This window comes from Phycodurus eques, chromosome 20 (assembly GCF_024500275.1).
Source record: "Phycodurus eques isolate BA_2022a chromosome 20, UOR_Pequ_1.1, whole genome shotgun sequence".
NCBI lineage: Eukaryota > Metazoa > Chordata > Actinopteri > Syngnathiformes > Syngnathidae > Phycodurus > Phycodurus eques.
The window spans coordinates 13,102,247-13,124,908 of NC_084544.1; the positions used below are offsets into that span (position 1 = coordinate 13,102,247).

A 22,662-nucleotide genomic window follows, 5' to 3' on the forward strand; every position below is an offset into this window, starting at 1 on the left:
GCTCTAATTGCTTGTGCTAGGACCACTCATAATAACACAGGTTATATTAAGATATCAACTCACAGGTTCTTGCAGATGTTTACACACTATAAAAAGCATCCCACTTGCTCATTTCTCACATCCTGTCCTGGTCCTGTCATTTTCTGCCATCTCTCATCTTGTCCTATTGTTATTGCATGCCCTCACCGGGTGTCCCCTCACATCCACACATAAGGACATGATTTGACTGTTGTAACATAACTTGTGGCCAAATATCTAGATTGTCTAACCATTGTTCTGCCGTGGTTCGCAGCCCTATTCCCCTTGTCCGTTCTGTCTCTCGGTCTGTCCCTTGAAACCCTTTTCTGTCCGGCTGCATTTTCAATAAAGATCAGACTAATTATACAAATAAAAAATAAGCAGATGGAGTAATTCAAACACCCCTGTTGCATAGCAAAAATGTTCCAGCAGCAAAGGCATACGGATCCACCATTCTGCATAGCCATGCAGATGAACAGGACAGGTTAAAAAAAAAAACAATAATAAAGTAAAAATGTCTATTAGCAGCTAATCATATATTGTATAATCCTTTGTAAACTATTTCTGGGATTTGAAATGTGACTGTCAGTGGTGTTTGTGACAAGTTTACATTGTTTGTTTTAAATGTTGTATGTGTGCTATATATCCAGCAGACTGATGTAGACAAACTACATTTGTTGGAATAACGTTTTACCTTTTTGTATTATGAATCTCTAACATATGTACAACATACCATCCATTAGTGTAACCTCTGACACACACTTGAACACACAGGAATGAATCCTGCTGCCTCGCAAGTGGAATTGGTTGAGATTTGAAGGATTTTAAGCCTAATTGCCAACATTAGAGGAGTCTATAGGGAAAAACTGAATAATGACAGTGAATAAGAAGCCACAGCTCAGATCTGATAATCATGTAACACCAATGAAGTCCGCGAAAGAGGTTTGACGACTGTGTAGGTGTTTGTCCTCAAAATGAAAGATGACTGATCAATCACCACCCATTGATTCATTTGTCTGTCCATTATTGTCAATACCTCAGTGGGCGCAGGGAGAATTTAAATTCAGTGTTGTATCTCTTGCTCAACATTGTCAATTGTAATGTAATGTACTGCTGGCTACAATTCCAATTATGGTGACATATCATAGTTGTAACCAATAGCTTAACTGTGAGAGTTTGTGTTCTAATACGTTCCATTAATCTAAACAAAGTACTCATGGTAATGAGGTAATTATCAAAGCCCTCTTACTGAGGAGAACATGCTATTTGGATGGATGCATCGTGGTATGCGTGTGTAGTGTGTGAGGATCAAGGTGCTAGATGAAGCATGTAACACTATTTGTCATGTCTTTGCGGGAGGTCTATTCCTCTGCGTGCTCAGACTGTCTTATGCATGAGTCCTTCTCGAACTTCCATATACAGTATAGACAAAAGGCAGAATCACACGCAGGAAGCCAATAAAGCGTGTCATGTCCATCAACGCATATGGACGGACGTCGTTAGCCCACAAGCCACGACGGATCCGGTATGGAATTCTTTGGATGAACGTTCATATTTGCTTGGCAAAATTTTAAGATGGATGTCCTTCCTGACGCAACCCTCTGCATTTATCTGGGCTTGGGACCGCCCTACAGTTTGCACTGGCTTGTGCCCCCCGTAGTGCTGCATTGACCAGCGAGTCTGTATAGCATGTCAAACTCCAGCCCAACACATCATTTAATACAGGGATGTCAAAATCATTTTTGTCGTGGGCCACATTGCAGTTATGGTTTCCCTCAGAGGGCCGTTACGACTGAAACAGTACAAATGTTTAATTGCCTCATCATATTATTGCATATAAAGTACACAGCAAAATGATGTAAAACAAGTTTTTAAATCAGAAGTCAAGGATAATAACTTGTTCAAGTTACTGTAAAATGGGGTGTGATAACAAAAAAATGTGCTTGCAATATCAACATTATTATTTATTACATATGAGATTTTAGCAAGAATCATTGAAGTTGACGCGAATGATGTGTTTTCGTGCGCCACATAAGATGATGCGGCGGGCCAGATTTGGTCCGCGGGTCTTAAGTTTGACATTTCATATTTCTCACCCGATCTCTGAGGGAGAGGCCGGACACCTTTCGACAGAAACTCATTTTAGCGGTTATGATCCGTGATTAGTCAGTTTCACTCAGGTTTTTTCAGTCACAACCTACCAGATGGCATCAAAGCAACACTATCCCTTTGCCCTAATCACGAAAACATTCAATAGCTCAGTTTTTCAGTGAATAATGGAGGACAGGTAAAAAAATGAATTAAAAAAAAAAAAAAAAAGCACAAATGCCAAACCACTAATATACATGAAATGACTTCTGAGGAGCTTGTAACAATATTTCCACAAAGCTCACAATGTCTTCAAAGCATTGCATTGGCATTTTTCATTGGAAAGAGTATAATATGAAGGATAATTTAGCAACATGATTTTGGTCTACTTATGTCAATCATCTACTGTAAACATAAATTTTTTTATCCATGGTAGTTGTTGGCACTTGGTTTACCGAAACAACCAAAAGGCAAGCTTTTATCTTCACTGTCTTGTGAGTCTGCGCTAATCTTCAGAACACAGCGAATGAGGAGGTGCGGTCTAAAGCACACGTTCAGTATGTTTTTGAATATACTTCTGGAAGCCACTTAAGAGGCACAATTAAAAATTTTTCATTTGTTAACTACAAAAGGTACACAGTTTTAACAGTAAAAGTAGGACAACAGGAATAAATTAAGTGGACATGCAAAGTTATTAGTGGACAGCGACGATATGCTTTTGAATGTAGGAGGGCAATAACGGCATGTGAAATTGCAATAGTGATGACAAAGAAGCAGACTGGACAGCAAAGGGAGACAGAGAGCGATGAGGGAGGAGAGAAACAGCAATGGAAGCAACTCGAAGGAAACTGTCTCAAATTCTGCCTCAACAAAGTCAAATCCATGAAACCGACAATTGTCCTCCCAGTATTTCCGCTGTGCGTTTTATAATGTCAAGCACCGAGATGGGTATCTCACAGTGCACTGATTCACCCCCTGTCTGATGAGGGCAGATAGTTACGGTCCAATTCTAAGAGGCCCCGGCAAGCATCTAACTGGCACTGAGAACTGGCTGGGGCGCAGCAGAGGGGAATTCAATACTTCACCTGCGGCATGTAAGGGCCGATGCACTCCAGCAAATCCACATTCTTAGCACAAACGCTTCTTAGTGTGGGGGAAGAAAAAAAAAAAAGGGGCCTGGCTAAGTCATGGGGAAAGACAGCAATGCTGTGCTTGGTTGGCGCTGCGGCTACGCCACGCTCTTTGGAAGCATGAGAATTTGAGTGTGTGTGACTGCTGATCTGTATGTAAGTGAGATTTAGCCCTATGGATGCGTTTCAAGCAATATGAGTGTTTTGTGCCCTCTATTTGTCTTTTTTGGCCGCTGTTCTCTTTGCCTATCAGCTCTGCTGACTTGCATTGACAAATAACAAAGCACTAAAGGAAAGCAGTCATGCTACTCTGACATCAAGTTGGAAAACAGAAACGTTAGAAAAGGGGGAGACGTGTGGAATATCCCCAAACTCAACCAAAGTTTTCTGGAAAAATAGAAGATGCTCATGTGGAACATTATTCAAACTTTTGAGACTACATCTAAATGAGCATCGAAAACAGGTGTGTCAATCTCATTTTTGCTGCGGGCCGCATCGTAGTTATGGTTTCCCTCGAAGGCTCGTCATGAGCGCGAACACATATACAGTAAATGTACAATTGCCTCATGTTATTGCATATACACACAAAAAAATCAAAATCAATCGATTATACCTGAAACCAGAAGCGAATAAAAAGTTGTTAATTTAGGTTTATTTTCAAATGGGGATTGATAAAAATTTTTGCAATCAACGTTATATAAAAGGGGAGACGATTTGCAATGTTGTTATTTTAGCAAGAAACGTGAAGTCGATGCACTTGATTTGCTTTCGCGGGCCACACAAATTGATGTGGCGGGCCGGATGTGGCCCCCAAGGCCTTGAGTTTGACACGAGGTCTAAACGATCAATTTCACAAATTAGTTTTAATTGTACTATTGCTTTGTCTCTGTGTGTGTGTGTTTTAAGATACGAAAAGGAGTAGAACTGTGATGACAACCACAAGATCAGCTGAGTGCAAAATAGTCCTGAGTGTCCTCGGCGACAAAAATGGGAAAATATCTATCCATTGTCTATACTGCATGTCCTCATTTGGGAGACAGTTGCGCTAAACCCTCAACAGGTCGCCTGTCAATCACGGAGCACATATCAAGAAACAACCATTCACACTCAAAATCACACCAAAGGATAGTTTTATCGTCTATTAGACTGAAAAAAATAAAATAAAAAAATCATCTTTTTGGAATGTGGGCGGAAACTGAGACAAAACTCACAGGAGGACCTGAGCAGATATTCGAGCCTATAACCTCTCGACACACCGACATGCAAACCACTATACCAACGTGCTGCATTATGAGGAATACAATCGATGAAATCTATATGTCAAGCAATACTTTTTACCAAGCGGACACTTGGTTCATAGAATGAAGCCCTTAGCATAATGGCTTGTGGCTAAATGACTAGCATGAAAATGACCTGAGAAGCTTGTCAAGCAACAATTTTACAGTGTTAGTATTTGTTTCTTCTTCACAACTAACCAATATGTTAAATATCAATTGCTTAAACAGTACATACTGACATATCAACAACGTAGCTCCATAGTTGGTGTCATGACCCTTTGTAAACAGACACCAGGATACTTCTGGGTGTCAGAAACGTGATTGACTACCGTTGGCCTGAACTGAAACAATGACAAAAGCTTGTTGTGTTTGGGATTGTGCAGCCAGCTACACCACAAAACGTTTTTATTTTTTTGAGGTGTTTTTATTTTCTTTAACAAAAATAAAAATAAAAAATCTAAATGAATCCAGCTGAATCTGTGGGTGAGTAGGATAAAAGGAGTGAATGTCGTCAATAGTTTGCAGAACAGATGTGATGACGTAAACACTTTTATAGAGACAGACTGGGAACCAAACCTCCATCATTGGGTGCGTGGAAGACATTTTCTACTGGTATGTATAAAATGTTACGATGGGTTGTGTTAGAGTAATTCAGCTATATCTATATCAATATATCTATATATCTATATCAATATATATATATATATATATATATATATATATAATACGAAGTTACCGTATCCTTCTGCAATCCCCTTTCTGTTCCCTATCCATCAGGCATCTTTGAAGGGTGAATAGTTTTATTTTATTTCAGTTTGTTAGTTTAATTACAGTGATTAACTTCTATTCATACTTTACACACAAGGCTAGAATGTCATTTAAAATGTTGCCTGTGCAGTGAATATAAATATAAATAAAAATAAATAGATTTTTTTATGATGGCGACAGTTTGAGCCTGGAATGAACTGAATCACTTTACATTATTTGTTATGGGAATTTTGTTTTTTGAAATGTGCCACTGAATGGATTATGCTCCACTTTTGAGGTTTGACTGTTTAAACAGAGGGCGCGAGGGCAAACAATGCCTGGAAGAGCAAGCCTGCAGTTCTTTTAAAAGAAACACAGTTTGAATACTTGTTTTCAACACAAAATCCAAATTTAAAATGAAACTACAATACATTTCAAAAGCAGATACTTATTCACTCCAGTGCTATCTTCTACAAGGACCATAGTTTTATATGGTGGACGAACAACTGGTCTTCGTACTTATTTTTACTTTTTTAAAACAAATTTAACAACTTACTTTTATTTTTTAAAACTCAACAACTTCCCTTTTTTAACAAATGTAAAAACATTTTTTTTTTAAGAACTCCGGTAACCCTAACCCTTCTCGAGAACCAGTTGGCCATCAAGTGTGGTCCAAGAGGACCTGTTGCCCAAGGTGTCCACGCTTGAGGACCGGTTGTCCTACAATCATTTTATATGGAGGGACTTGTCAAAATCAATGTGTGTGTGTGTGTGTGTGTCTGTGTATATATATATATATATATATATATATATATATATATATATATATCCATCCATTTTCTTCCACTTATCCGAGGTCGAGTCGCGGGAGCAGTAGCTTTAGCAGGGAAAGTAATATACAATAATACAACATCAGCAGCATCTAACTAACAAGATTTGTATTGATGAATTTCCTTTCATTTTTTTGGGTAAACAAACAACCTGTTAAGCTTAGTTTAACGGACATGTTATTCATTTAACTATTTCTTTCTTTCTTTATTATTGAACAAAAGCATTTACCAGAATTTTTAAATCGTGAAATAATTTTATTAAAGGATTCTGAACATCGCAGCAGGGTGGAATAGAGGCGAGCATGTCAGCTTCACTGTCAGAAGGTTCTAGTTCAGTGGTTCTTAACCTGGGATCGATCGAACCCCAGGGGTTCGGTGAGGCGGTTACTGGGGTTCGATGGAGGACTTGACACGCACGCACCGCGTGTGCGTGCGTGCTTTATCCGTAAAAGCCTTTTCGAATGCCTTGTTCATGCTGTTCAAAACGCAATACTAAAAAACAGCCCAAAAAATGTGCTCTGACCAATGAACCCTTTTCGAGGATTGTAGAAATAAAGAAAAGGAAACGACTTTGTTGTGCATTTTAACAATGAAGTCAGTTCCTCTGATATGAGAGTGCCACTTACCAATGGGAATGGCAACAGCAAAATTCACCTTCACTTACAGAAAGTTTTCATTGAATTACATTTTTTGCTAGATTTTTTTTTTACGCAGTGATTTTGTGTGCAACTGATGCGTGGTTTATTTTGTGCATGACCTGGATGAATCTACACAGACAATAAAATATATACCCGTCTTGAATTTAAAATAAACCATGTTTTATTTTTGAAATTAGGAAGGGTTCCGTGCACTCCGTATGAAACCTGCAGGGTTCCGTCCCTCCAACAACGTTAAGAACCACTGTTCTAGTTTGAATCTCCATTGGAATGTCTTTGTGTGGAATTTGCATATCTGTGCTTTTTTTCTCAACGCACTCTTGGTTCCTCCCACATCCAGAAACGTGCTTCTTAGGTTACGCTATGACACGTGAGCCTTGGTTTGAATAGGAGTGGGAATGTTTATTTGTCTACATGTGACCCGCAAAGGACTTTTGCCCATCCACTGGAATAGGCCCTAGGAATCCACTTAGAGGGATAAGTGGTATAGAAAACGGATGGATGGTTTTGAGCCTTTTATTTAAAAACTACCACTTTACCAAGTACTGTTTACCCCTGTACAGTCCTGTTGAAACGGCCCCCGCATTTTCCATATTCAGCAGCCTCCAGATAGCAGTGGCACGATTGCATCGCGCTTCAATGGTTGACTGCACAACACATACAAGAGACACCCAGATTGTGGCACAATCTCTGCGTTTGAAACGCTTTGAGTAGCCCTGTGCGCTCTTGAAGCTAGAATGCTTGGCTAATTTGCTTTGATGCTGGCAAGCTCTCTGTGTTAGGGGCCTTTGCAGTGCAGGGGCTGGGAGTAGACATACTGTAAACCTGGGCCATAAAGGGAGACAGCTTGGTAGCGATCATCCACTGATGGTTTGTGATTGCCAGGGTTAGTGCCTAGCAGCCGTTGGGTGTCGGCTGAGTCAGAGAAACACAATGGGGGAGTGGCCATGGGGACAGATATGGACAACATGGCTGACTTCCTGCTGGCACTAAACTGTGAAGATGCAAAATGCAATGTGCCAACAACTTCAAGAGGTCTCGTGACATATTGTTGGAAGACGGACAACAGACAGTCAACCAGGCTGGATGGGAATAACTGGCATGCCATGAACCACGCGTATGGTAATGCGTAAACACAGTGAAAACAGCTACATAATCAATAATGAATGCAGCATAATAGTTTATATATAACTGTATATACATACTGTATACCTGTATATAAACAGTATATATATATATATATATATATATATATATATTATTTTTTTATTTGTCTATATCTTTTTATTATATTTTATTTTTATATTTATATTATTTTTATATTTGTGGTACATTTATTGTATATTATTTTTTACATTTTTGGTACGTCTTCGTAGGTCTCATGCACATGAATGGAAGCAACTGACGAGAGCAGTGGCTTTCAAAGTGTGGTACGAGCACCACTAGTGGTACGTGGGTTCGCTCTAGTGGTATGCAAAAGAATCACTGAATTGAATACAAATATAACTTAAAACATTTAAAACATGCAATACAATCAAACATATGAGAATAGCATGTGTTGCTTTGCATACATCCTGTGTAAAGGTTTAATATTATTATTCCAGTCCGGTAAATTTTGATTTTTCATGTTTAGTACATTTTACTTTACTTGAAGTATTGCATTTCATCTTTAATAAATTTGTTTTGAAATCGTTATTTAAGTACAATTTTATTTAAATTATGTGCAGTATATTTTAATTGAGTAGTTAAGTAAACTCCCCCCCCCCCCGATATTTAAGCACAGCATTACTGTTCAAACTTTGCATAATCTTACAGTGGCCTACTACGCTTTTAAATTTTTTTTTCAATTTTAATATTAGTATAGTATAAAATTGTATTTTAATGTTGGTCATTATAGCAGTACTTGGAGAGCCAGGTTTTACTCATATTATACCATGCTTTTTACACTATGTATCTCATGATATGACTGTATTTTATTTTTATCCAACTTTGTGGTTCTTATCCTAAAGGTAATGTTCATACACATTTTTTTTTCAGGCTGTGGTGGCTGCTACCATGTGGCTTTTATAGTGCGTTCATGGGCCAGTTACCAGAAGCTAACGCTGATAACGCTGTGCGCTAATGCTAATCTATGCATCCAACAACACTGCAGATCTCCTTATGTTTGACATGGTGTCATGATTCCATGTAGTCGTACAAAGAAAACAAGCTATTCATCCTTGTAGCTGTCAATGTGTGGAGAAATACGGTGAAGGGCACATGCATAAGGTGCGGCGCATTATAAGGCGCCCCGTCTATTTGGGAGAAAACTTAAGACTTTTAAGTGTGCCTTGTGGTCGTGAAAATACGGTCGTAATGACATGCTGAGAAAAGGAATGTATTGCTAAACGGGAAAGTGGTATGTTTCTGTCCTGGCTACTCAGCGCTATATGCTAAGTCAGCCACAAGTTGACTATCATAATAATAATTTAAATTAAAAAAAATAAAAATAAAATGTAAATCAAAACATAAGATGTGTGTCGTCTTCTATGCCTGTAAATCACCTTTGCACCTCATCAAAATAAATGCTGAGGACATGTTTTATTGATTTGATTTTTTTTTTTTTTTTTTTACAGCATACAGTTAATGTTTTTGTAACTTGTATAATACTGGTTTATGTTGTTAAAATGTTATTATTGAATTATAATACACAATAAATTATTATTGAAAGCACTTCTTTTTACCTATATGGTAAATAAAGTGATCTGTAAAGTTTGTCCTTGACCCAAATCATCATTTGGGTCACATAAATGATAATGCAACGATCAAAACAAGCACATTTTGCAACAATAGCTTTCTGCTGACCACAATAATGGCCACAAAAGTGATGTAGAAGCAAGCAGGCTGAGACAGAGGAGGCAGAGGGAGTGAGTGAGTAAAGACAAAGAAGTCAGGAGTTCACATCGACTGAAGACGGAGAGAGAGAGAGAGTGGATTGGAGGGCAGCGGCTGCTGGGAGCGTGTCGGCCTGTTTGGTGACCTGCTGTGTCCAGATTACATGTTCACTGTCCCACAGCAGGAGTGGGAGTGAGAAGGATAGGTCTGAGTGGTAAATGACCACAGCAGGCAGCATCATGTGACTGCTTGAAAGCACTCATGGAGGCAGTGCTGGACCAGCAACCCATTTTCTCTGACTTTTTGCGAACACTAAATTCTCCTGACACATTTACTCATTATGCTGGTTGCAAAAGAACATTTTACTTGAATAAAGTATATTTATATATATACTTAAAAACAAAAAAGAAAAGACGTAAACTGATCTGGTACTCATCATGGACAAGAGCAACGTTTGCATCAAGACCGAGTGACATCAGGCGCAATTGAGGGTCCTAAGTACAATGACTGACATGTACGCCGGCCAATGATTGCATAAACGGTAAAATCCAGGCGAATGGCAGTCAATGATAATTTTCTGGGTTTGGACATTTTTCTTTGGCTTTCTGGGATGCTATTCAGACCATACGGAACTGGTGACAGCAAAGAACATTGAATCAGAAAAGGAACTGTTGTTGACACAAGACGTGTCTGGTGTCGGGCCCAAGTGCAGCACAGCGAACCACCAGAATAGTTGGAAATGCCTTTTAATACAGACTTTTTAATATCAACCTGTGACAGGTCTCTTCAAAGCCAGGATAGAGAGCGGTGAACTTCACAGTCGAGAGGGTGAGGCCTTCAAGATTGGGAATGTGTCTTGGGCCAAAGTCATGTAATGCTCCGTAATCCACAGATAGCAGGTCAGGAATGCTCACAGTTCATTGTTGTCTTAATTCCCAATTCAGAGAGCGCAGGATGGGGAAGCTCGCACTTCGTTTTCTTTGTAGCATAATCCCAACAGCCATGGGGGCCGGGAAACGGACATGGTAAGACGTAACCCGAGGACGGAGGCAGAAGGCTGGGCAAACATGATATGGCAGAACTTGTGGTCGGGGGCAGAAAGTGAAGTGGCTTCACAGGGTAGCGTTGTAGCATCTTGCATGGATGGCTGTCAAACACACCGACAATGACTGCATCATCAACAAAGCCTTAAATAGGCGGGTGTAGCTGGCTGTGGCTGACAGACTGTGATTGGCTGCCTGTCATGGGAGACTTTGATTGGCTGACATAGTCACAGATTGTGACAATGATGAAAGTGACACACGCATCTTGGCCCTGGTTGTATATTGGTTATATAGTATAGAAGTGCAACGATCATTTTTTAAAAGAGCAGAATGTACGCTGCAAAATCATCTGTGTTTAGTCGTGATGTTAAAACACTCACCTCCCATTCACGTTGTAATTTTCCACAGTAAAGGTCCATTTGTCTACGACACACAATTTGGTTTTACGTTTTAATGTGTTTTTCGCCTCGTATGAAAGTTAAGTATTTGACAAAGTGTAATGCTCTCTCGCATGTCAATCTAAAACCATACCCTGCTGTGATACCTCATCAAAAGGTGAGTAGTTTTACTATTTGGTTTTAGTTGCAGTACACATTGCTTCACCGCTCTTTTTTTAAACAATTTCATAACAGTTAAAAATGATAAAATGCTACATGGCATGCTCGAATGTTGCCTGTAGAGTTAGTAAAGGTTTTATGATGGCGACTGCTTGACCCTGGAACATAAATTTCCATCATCTTCTATTTGAAAAGTGATTCAAAGTTCCAACATATTTTTACAGTCTGTCAACCAGCATTCAGAACTATTGTACTCAATATCACTTCTGCATGTAAGCTTACTAGGTAACAAATGTGGTATGTATACATGAACTGCATAGGTCAAAATGAGCCTTAACTGTGCGTTTTCATTGAAAGGGTTGCTAACTGTACCGCACACAAACAGACGAGCAGCTGCACTGCAGAGTGACGAATTGACCGCCATAACTAAATGATCCTGGAACACTGCTTAGACAAAAGACTGCACAGTTTATAAAGGGAGTTCCTTCAGTGAGCTGCACGACATTCACGTTCGCACTGCTAAAAGATCATAGCCACAAAGGGTCCTCTGAAATGTGAACGTTTGCATCTGTACTTAAAAGTGTGTAACTCGAAGAGTGGTCAATCAGGAAGAAGTTGAGTACCGGACAGTCCCTCCGAGGAGCACTTCCTTCAATACTGCTCCCGCATTGTCCTGGAGCAGCCTTTAACTAAGGCATCTATGATGGTAATATTTTTCTGTGATAGTTAAGAGGATATTAAGGAATCAAACGCGCTGCTATTACTGATTCCTGCTCTCATTGAATGAATGAGCTGAGAGGAGAGGAGAACAAAGTGCACTAGATGTGCTTTAGGGGACAGAAAAAGCCCCAAGCAAAGCCTCTGGCAGAAGGATTTAAAACCTTTATGGAGCTAAACAAGAACACTTATGCCGCTAGGATCAATTAAATGGCTGAAAGTAAAAATACTTTGCCACTGTTGTCTTATTTCCTTCCCCATTACCAAGGGTTTTCTAGGACATCTTTTTGGTCTCAGAGAGCAAAAGCCATACAATGATTCTTCACAGTTTGTTGTTCTTGTGTTTTTTTTTTTTTTTTTTTTTAAATAAAAAGATCATTTAAATTCATTTATGAGAATCTTGAACCAAACACAAAAACCAACCGGGTGATTTCGGCCACTAAAAATGCCAACATGGACCATGTTGAGCAAGTGACTAACAAAAGCAGCAATAATTTATATGATTTCCATGCATTAATTGCACTTTAAAAAAGGTAAGGGCACATCTGTGACCATCAGACCCCTGTGGTAAGGACAGCTACTGAATGAAAATGAATGGATGAGTACTTACTGTAGGTTGCATAACATATTGTTGATGAGGCATCCATGATGTACTCTGGACCTAGAGGAAAGAACATACAGTTTACCTTAAGTATATGGTTTCCTTTTGACATCCCACTTAAACTGACATTCACAAATATTTTGGAGAGTGGAATTCAAACATTGATTAAATAAGCTCAACTTCATAAAGTTTAAATTACTCACAAAAAGTACCTCAGGTGTTAAGAAAATGCACCTGATTATTATGAACGATATGACTTGTGCATAGACTCCATTAATTAGACCCTCTCTCTATTATCATAGTGTTATTAATTCCAAATGAAGTCATGCTACAAGTCGTCTCAGAGGTGGTGAACAGTCAGAGAACGCACAGATGAAAGCCATAAAGGCCTGGATGAACAAGCTTTTCAACAACTTCAGGATGGAAAACAGGGTTTTTCTTCTTTTGTGGCTCCATATTCAAAGGTATGCCGAGTAACACAACATGCACTAATAATATACATGGGCACTGACAGTTGTGAGGAATAGAGGAGCAAAGTGATTTTATTTTAGATGTGCTAGAGAGAATTAGACAGCTTGGAGCAGGCAAACACACAGGCTGGCCACTGATCCTGCGAAAATGACTTGATTAAACAAAGACAAACATAGAATAATCTGCTCTAAGAGCAATAAATCCTCTGAGTCAACCCAAACTCGTGATTTGGACTCGCATTCTAAACAAGCGTGATGCTCAACAAAATTAAGCCAAATCTATTTGTTTAGACAGCCAATGTTTGCTCTTCCCAGCTCAACCACAGACAGACAGAGCTCATCCGAAAATCAAAACATTTGGGTCGTTATGGCAAGAATACTTCACATAAACATTGGATATAATAATACAAAAATGGTACACATGTAACCAAAACATTTATACGTCCCCTTACAAATACCACAAGTCAGGCATTCAATTAAAAGATGTGAAAAAGTCAACAGGGACATTAACACAAAAGTATTCTTATTTTTGTGCACATATAAAACATCGTAAAAATTGGCGCGAGAGGATCGCAGCTGACTGGGATCCCAGCTCCCTTATTAGCAGAAACACGATAGCGAATGAAAGGATGGTATAACTTTAACACGAAATTTTAGTGTTCTCAGCCAATCATACCCCCATAAATTTGCCTCAATCAGGTTCTCCTCACAAGATTTCTGACAGCGGAGTGCAAAGAATAATCAGAAGAGTTTTCAAAGAGCTAAGGACTACCTGTGAAGAGCTTCAAAAAGAGCTGGAATTTGCAAGTACTATTGTCACAAGGAAAACAGTGAGTAATCAGAATCATCTTTATTTGCCAAGTATGTCCAAAAAACACACAAGGAATTTGTCTCCGGTAGATGAAGCCGCTCACTTAGAGCAGTTTGAATGACTAATACAGCAATAGTCCGGTGCAATGACCCTTGTGCAAAGGGCGCCGAGACATCCAGGAGTGTATGCAGTTGAAAGTGACTAGTAGCGCGATAATCTGGGACAATGTTGATTGTGCAAATGTTGCAGATATTCCTCAATCAGTGTGCAAGTGGGGCAGATGCTACTCTGGCATGAGTGGCTAGTATTGGTCAACAACAGATATGCAACTAGTGCAGCGAAGCGAGACTACTACAGTGAGTAGACGAGTATGTACGTACATACAGGAGGCGTCTTGAAGCTGTCATTGCAAACAAATGCCTTTGTACAAAGTATTAAATAAATACCAGTTGGCGTGTTCAATACTTTCCCCCCGTGTCATTTCACATTAATACACAACTTAATTTCTGCGTTTATTTGTTCTACTTTCTTTGCATGTATGGATGACTTACTGTGTTGAAATTTTAATGTCAATAGCACCTTTGGGAATATATTTAATGAGACAAATGGCGACGTGTTAAATACTACATTTCATCTGTGTACTTTGGCCTGAAAAGGCTACACTGCAGGGGGTGGGGACAGGTGACTTTCCGTAATTCATTGGACACAGACACCGAGTAAAACACATAACCACAATGAACGCGCACACACACACACACACACACACACACACACACACACAGGACCTGCTGTCAGCCACAGCTCACGCCCAGACACTCACACGCAGACTCACTTACGCCACTGATGGACACGCGACCCGGTACCAAAACAGTGGTTGGGGACCACCGGTCTCAAAAGTTATTGACTGGCAACCGGTCCAAGGTGTATCCTGCCTCTTGTCTGAAGTCAGCTGGGATAGGCTCCAGTTCACCTGCGACTCACGAGTAAGGCTACATGGCGCAGAAAATGGAAGGCTAGAAGAAATAACAGGTCACACGCACACCACCGCGCATTCTTCCTTTTATAAGTCATACTCCATCTGGGAATGCGTGCGCCAAGAGCGGAGTTATTTCCCCACGTTCTCCATGATCATATTCAACACATTCAAGGTCAATACAAAGCAGTTTATGAATGAAAATGCTTTTCATTCAGCCTGTTGAGCAATAGCTCCTTACCGTGACTTGTGGCAGTGAGCGGGCGGGAAACCCCCCCCCCCCAAAAAAAAACAAGAAACAAAATTTTGTGTCAGAAATGGAGGGGCTTATGGGCGAGGAGGAGATTATAAAGTATTATTTGGTGTTCAAAGGAAGGATGTAAACTAAATAAATAAATAATGCGAGTGGCAACATGTCACTGATAAAGTGGTTGGATAGAAAGCTGGAAGGAAAAATAAACATCCGTTAGCTGTTGGCATGTGTGTCACAGGTTGGGCAATGACAGTCTTTTGCATGCAGCGCAGGGAATACAAAATGCGTTGACTATTAATAGAATCCAAGACAGCAGGCATTACTGTGTTTATGCTACAGCACCACAGGACATGCCACAAAACAATTATATTATTCCCCAAATGACTGCATTTTCAAATTTTCCAACATTCATATGAATTCCCTGCACCCCGCAATATTTCATGAAGCTTGAACATAAATTAGGGTGTGATATTGACCAGAATGTTTTAATTCAGGACTAATTTCCAAGATCGATTTTGAGTCTGTGGTGGCTGGGGAAGAGAGAAATATTGAGGTGTCTGATGTATTTAAGACAAAAGTTGGATCATGTCTTTTTAAAACTGAAGGAGAATGGAAAGGTTGTAGTTCCCCAGAACTGGAAACCTGGTATGAAAAGTGATGTACAAATAAAGTTGGACTGATTAAATGCAAGCACGAATAACATGTCTGGTTTGATATGATTAATTGTACAGTATATGAGTAATTTGATCATATCACCATGTGAGTTGCCAGTCTTCAGTGCACACCTGTCAAACTCAAGGCCCCGGGGCCAAATCCGGCCCGCCAAGTCATTTCATGTGGCCCGCGAACGCAAATCATCTGCGTCAACTTCCATGATTCTTGCCCAAATTCTCCTAAAATAATAATAGTATCGTTGAGACATTGCAAGCATTTTCTGTTTACAGAAACTTGAGCAATAGTTGAACAAACTATTATCCTTGACTTCTGACTTCAAAAGTAGGTATCCATCAATTTGTTGTGTGCATGTAATAATATTATGAGGTGACTAGAAATTCATATGGTTTCACAGTCAACGCCCCTCTGAGGGAAACCGTGACTACAATGTGGCCCGCGACAAAATGAGTTTGACATACCTGCTTTAGTGCATCCAAAATGTGCATTCTGCATGAATCTGTGTCCAGGTATGCGCATTATCCCACCAAGTATTTCGAAAATTTTCCATCCTATCCATCCATTTTCTTTACCGCTTATCCTCAGTAAGGTCGCGGGTTGCTGGAGCTTTTGCTCTCATCCTCCCAGATAACTCTGGGCGGGAGGCGGGGTACACCCTGAACTGGTCGCCAGCCAATCGCAGGGCACATAGAAACAAACAACCATTCGCACTCACATCCGCACCTACGGGCAAATTCGACCTCAATCAACCTACCATGCATGTTTTTGGGACGTGGGAGGAAACCGGAGTGCCCGGAGAAAACCCACCCAGGCACGGGGAGAACATGCAAACTCCACACAGGCGGGGCCGTGATTTGAACCCCAGTCCCTAGAACTGTGAGACAGTTGTGCTAACCAGTCGTCCAAATTTCATTTATTGATTTATTTTTTTATAGATGACATCGATGCCGTAAAATGTGACATACTCAAGTCCTGTTTTGTGTTACCCAACGGTTATAGAGAGATACTGTAAATGGATAGGTTGATCGGTCGGTCAGTCGATGAAGTCAGATGAGGCCCATGGTCATTCAGAGGAAGATTTCATTTTGTTTGGTGCACACGGCAGCTTGAAATGTCTTTGTCATTTCTTTCTCTCTCGTTTTTCAGAAGATAAAGGACTCACCTTCCTGCCGTGACTGGCTGAAGGGCAAAATTACTGGTGAGGTGGCGGAGCTGCCGCAAGGATTAATATTCCTCAAAAGCCTGGCCATTGTTTTTGATAAATCAATTTGAGAAGCCTTCCGACGGCGGATTACAGACACGCCCTGGCCCACTTTTACCCCCCCCCCCCCCTCCCCCTCCTTCCATCGCAGACCCTTGACGGGTTTTAATCAACTGAGCCGCAAAGACGGGCGCAGCAACCTTCAGCAACACGATCCCGCCGACTTCCACCACTTAAGCCGATACAATCGCCACCACCACCCCTAACCTGACTCTTCTTTCTCTCCATCTGTCGCTCCCGTTGTTCCACCTATCCTTCATCCCCTTCTCTGTTGCACTATCCTTTTCGTCTTTCTGTGCATACCAAGCAGCACTAATGTTAAGCGATAGTGTCTTGAGCAGGAGGACACGATGGCAAAGCCGCTTGATGTTTAAATTTTGCAAAGGCTGTTGCGTGAAATGTGAACTGACAGAAAACTGTTAACACTCCTGACGTCTCACACAAGCAATTTTCACAATCCTGTTTTGTTCTGTTTCATTACCCCCACGGATCACAGCTCGGAGGAATATGGAGCTTCACTACGGAAGGGTTAGTAACTGTACTGCATTACAAAATGAATAAAACCTTGACTGTATTTGCTTAGAGATGGCAGAAGGTCACGAAACTGGATGGGAGGAGAGTTTGTGTTTCCACGGTACTTGATAGGTGATTTCCTTCTTTTTCTCTCCTTTTTTTGTTGCGTCTCTTCAGATGCCTGTTGTGCGTTCCGCCAATGAAAGAGATGTCATTGTGCACAGCTGGAGTAGGCAAGGATACGATCAGAGAACGCATGCTGTTTTGCAGGCTGTCCCCTCTCCCTTTCCATCTCCATAGACAAATAAAACCCCACAATTTCAAATACACGATGCAACCATTTCCCATTATGCAGTGTCTTACGGCCCACCTGATATGTAGAAACGGGGGACGCAGTGATGAAGGGCGTGATGGAGGTCTGTGCGATCATGCGGTTGGTGGCGATGCTGTAAGGCGAGGAGTAGAATCTGAGAAGGGTCAAAGAGGGATGTGAAGAAGAGTGCGTCAGAGAGAACAACATTATGGTGTGGCAATATTTTCTATATAAATGTAACAAACACTTGTCTGTCTAGTTTCTTTCTTGCAAGAAAGAGGAGCGATGGTAGAACGCAATCACACAGAATGCAGTATACAAGACTAACATGGCAGCTTCTGTCCCGCTTATACGAACGTCGAGCCCCCTTGCAATCACAAACATACAATTATTGAAAGTTACTTGGAGGAGGATGTACAAAAATGACCTTGGGTAATAAGAAAATTACATGATCTGATCACATGAAGGAGCTTGTTCTGCAAAATTGCCTTTTTGAATATTACATACAAACGTTTTTCCAAATTATAAAGACAATGTTATCAACATTTTCTATATGTTATTAACAAAAACAATTAAAGTACTACCAAGTGTCCTTTAAACAGGAGAATGAATTCTGCTACCTTTGTTAAATGTTTTGGTATGACAAGAGAAATTTAATACTACTACAGTGTACCCCTGCATATTTGTGGTCCGTTATTCCCAAATTCGGCTATTTGCAGATTATTATTTTTTTTTTTTGGAAGCATATCCTCCTGTTCTGTGTTTTTGTGCTCAGGGTAAAGTCATGTCTCATATAAAAATATTGCTTCGGTGCCATTTTGTGGCATCTATAGGAAGTTACAAAACCTTTTTGGGTGGGCATCAATTATTCGCGGATTTTCGCTATTTGTAGCAGGCAGGACTTTGTCCCTATCCCCAACGAATAGTGAGGGTTCACTGTACTGTACAATGGATTACAACCAGAGAGTCAAATGTTTTTCTGTTCATGTGTAATGTCAGCTTGTCTCAATATAGCCATCCATCCATTTTCTATATCGCTTCTCCTCATTATTGAGGTCTGTGAGTGAGCTGGAGCCTATCTCAGCTGACTTTGGGCAAGAGGCGGGGTACACCCAGCTAATCACAGAAGGGCATATTAATGATCTATATTGAATGAAGGACAATGGAACATCTAATGTCGAAATTTGGAAGTAATGCCTCCAAAGCGGCAGAAAATCTCTGATTTCGAATCGCTGTTGTGACTGATGTCACGGGATACGTCAGCAAAACACGAACGACGTCAGTGTACTTCATAAAGCGTCAGTTCAGCGAGCGTTATCGGCGAAAGCATCATTTTTTGTCCTTTTGTGGATTTTTACATTTTTTCCAACAGCAAAAATGATACTACTAAGTTAATAAATTAAGGACTCCAGCTCCTATGTTTGATAATGATGACAATTAGACCCTGCAGCCGATTATCAACATTTCTATCATTTCCAGGGGGAACAATTTTTTTGAAATCTGTTGAAGTATGATTGTTGCAAAACCTTAAAGGTTTCATTGTGTGGGTTACTTTGTTACATTGCTTTGATTCACAATACAGTATTTATGTAACAGACACAGCGAACCCCAACTTAATCTGCATTGGAAATACAAACCAGATAAGGATTTATTGTACCATGACAAACTGAAATGAACCCAAGTTTCTCGTGAAATGGGAGCCAATAAGAGCTTAGGTCCCATAAATGTCTGCATGTTGTCCAAAATGATGCATTTGTCGAGGTACCTGATACGAGCTCAACATCTATAATTTGCATAAAAATGGCCGATTTCTGAGTAAACAAAAGTGTGTTATAAAACTAACTGGATTGTAAAACTGATTTTAACTGGTTTGTCAACCTGATTATATCCCAGTAGTGTTGGGTGGACACAGATATTCACACAGTGTCGTTTAATCCTGCACCCTGGATTTAGCAAATCATTGATTAGATATTGCACAGTTTCTTGAAGTGCCTTATGGCGTTTGCCACAGAAAACACACTTTTCTCACATCAAATGGAGCTTTGTCATTGTATAAAGACATTTTTTCCCCCTAGCCAGGCCTTGACAGCACCATGCTGGCATCCTGGATTAAGGAGCAAGTTTGTGTGCTGAGCTTGGAGAAAAGTCCATGCATTTAAAGGAGGCAAGGCTTTCCTTTAACTTTGGAGAAGTGAGGTGGTCTGTTATGCTACTTTCTCATTCCCTAGAGTCTGAGGTTTTGTGATTCTGCAGTTCAACAGACCACCTGACTGAAGACTATACCATATAACAAATAGAGTTGAAACCAGAGGGTTACATACACTAAACACTGTAACAAGACATACAGCTTTTTTTCTCACTGTCTGACATGAAATCAGACTAAACTTTTCCTGTTTTAGGTCAATTGGGATTACCAAAATGATTTCTACTTGCAAAATGCCGGAAGAATTAGATGATTGTTTTTTTTCCCCCAGACAATTTTTCATTACTTTCTTCATATTTACTTAATTTATTTAAGTTACTTACCTCTTCATTAGTATTTATTACCATTGTTTTCAAACTTTATAAATGGGGTCAAACATTTTGGATATCCTTCCACAAGCTTCTCACAATAGTTGGCAGGATTTTCTGCCCATTCCTCCTGATAGAACTGGTGTAACTGAGTTTGTAGTTTGAACCGAAGCTTCCAAAGACATGATCATCTGGGGGTTTCCAAAATGATTAAAAGGCATATTAATCTTTCTGTATGTAAACCTTTGACGATGAAGAAAGTAATGAAAACAAAACAAACAAAAAAATCCTCATTATTCTGGCATTTATTTTTTTCCCCATAACCCTCATTGACCTAAAGGTAGAAAAGATTGGTCTGATTTCATTTCCGACAGTGAGAATTAAAAAAGATGGTCTTTTCATATAGTTTATGTAAATGTCTGCATTCAACTGTGTAGACTTGCTTAGGCGAGTACATGTGGTCGGTGTGGTGTAAAGACACTCCTTATATAGTTCTGCATAGCCATGGCAAATGAGATGCTATTCTCTTTACGACAAGCTAGTATAACATCAACATTATTTGGAAACTCTGTTGCTACTGTATAACAATACATAAAAATACAATTTATTCCCCTTATCAAATGTCTACATGGGTGTTGGGAGAACACGTTATACTTGCTTTTAGCGATAAAATAGTAAAACAATTCTAGGACATAACTCACAAGGACATAAAGGAAAAAAAAAAAAGTGACATTGCTCATCCTGTCCTTGAAAGACCCTTTGGTTTGAAGATACTAAAGAAATCTTGTGAAGTGAAAATAGGTTTTTTTTTTTCCAACTCACAGCCGGAATTTGTCTTGTCGCCCTCTGGTCAAGAAATTCATACATATATAAACAAAAAGTCCATATACATTATACATTGTTACATATAAATATTACACGACACGATGGACACCATGATCTCTATCTGAATGAAAATCCCTTTTTGAAAGCCAGTCTCGTATTGAGGAGATTAATACTGCGTGTAGGTGTTGACATACACACTCAGGTGGATGCACAGTGCCTTTAAAGGTCTTCACACCCTTAATAAAATGGCAGCTTTTTATGACTAATGAGGCCAAGATGAATCATGTCAGAAATATTTCCACCGATAATGTGAATTACTACCTGTTCAATTGAAGTGAAAAACAAACTCAATGTTTTCGTGGGAGAGGATAGAATTAACATTACTGAGAACGTCCTTTGAAAATAGAAGAAAAGGCTGCAAAGAGGTCTACAGTAACTTGGAAGAGGCTGCAGGAATTTCTTCCAAGTATCTGGCTATGTCCTATGTGTAACAACAATCGCTCATACTTTTTTTAAATTATGGGATAGCAAGGCAGGGGGCTTTTTCTTATGTAGAAAAATAAAATTCATTATCAGTCATCCTTGCATAAGCATTCACAAAAGTTGAATCAAGGCACCGGAGCTTTTCTTGGTTGTTGAATATGTTTCGCTCTTAATCCAAAACACTTCCTAAGGTCGAAATCTTAGGTTTGGTATCTCCCAATTTACAGTATATCCCTTGTCCTTATCCTTATCCTTGGGATCCTGCGAAGTGAACCTTCTTTTGCTGGAAGATTTAACAAAGGCCCAGTTAGGAAACCCACAGTTAGTTCAAGCCTGCCTGATGCGTGCCTCCTCCTTCTGTCTTCCGTCGTCTGTTTGGGATCTTCTCTGCTCTGTGTTTTTGGCTTCTAATAGCCCCAGGCTTTTGATCTAGTGGGTGACGGGAGTCAACGAGCAGGTACTGGGCTGTTCAGTTAGGTTTTCTGTTGAGCTTAATATTCAGGCTTCTGTCAACAGCAATGCGTTCTCTTTGATGTCCTTCCGACTGAAACTGGTGTTACCGTCCTTGCCGTTCAAACGCCAAGACGAGTCCACTTGTCTAAATTCAACTTTTGTAAATGTGGGAAAATGTTTTATGGTCTGACAAAACCAAAGTTGAACTTTTTGGTCATAGCGCTGTAATTTGGTTGTCAATTTAAGTATGTGTTAAGTGCATACTTTTCTCAGTACACTGAAATTATGCAAGTTGACTTTGACATTACCCTGCTTGCTTAATGTTGAAGGCGGATCACGTTAACTTTGGATACGAATTAACCTATTTGATACTTCTTGTCGTTTCTTTTTCTTCTTTGGCATTAAACTGTCATCGAATGTTGCTGCGGTTTAGCAAAAGTGGGGTAAGGAGTTTCTTGTGAATGACTGACCAAGAGGGAGTAAAAAGGGAGCTTCAGTGCTCTCCTTCCAGTTGTGAGTGGGTTGTGGAACAATAAACGATGTTGCTGGGTCATTTATTTCACCAGGACCATTAGATCTTGGCAAA

General features: G+C 39.9%; 1 protein-coding gene and 1 long non-coding RNA gene across 5 annotated transcripts in view; one reads left to right on the forward strand and one right to left on the reverse strand.

The window, feature by feature from the left end:
• rbms3 (RNA binding motif, single stranded interacting protein) overlaps positions 1–22,662 on the reverse strand; it is a 308,492-nt gene that overhangs the window by 36,849 nt on the left and 248,981 nt on the right. For all 4 annotated transcript variants that reach the window (XR_009767246.1, XM_061664510.1, XM_061664511.1 and 1 more), the window contains exons 9-10: positions 17,862–17,958; positions 12,548–12,598 (exon numbers count right to left, since the gene is read on the reverse strand). Coding sequence is in view for 3 of the 4 variants with exons in the window: in XM_061664510.1 (XP_061520494.1) it covers positions 12,548–12,598; positions 17,862–17,958 (148 nt within the window). In the remaining variant the exon portion in view is untranslated. The remainder of the gene's footprint in view (positions 1–12,547; positions 12,599–17,861; positions 17,959–22,662) is intronic.
• On the forward strand, positions 5,077–13,832 carry LOC133395528 (uncharacterized). Its single transcript, XR_009767247.1, has 3 exons — positions 5,077–5,125; positions 12,841–13,002; positions 13,708–13,832. It is a non-coding gene; the product is annotated as an uncharacterized LOC133395528 (long non-coding RNA).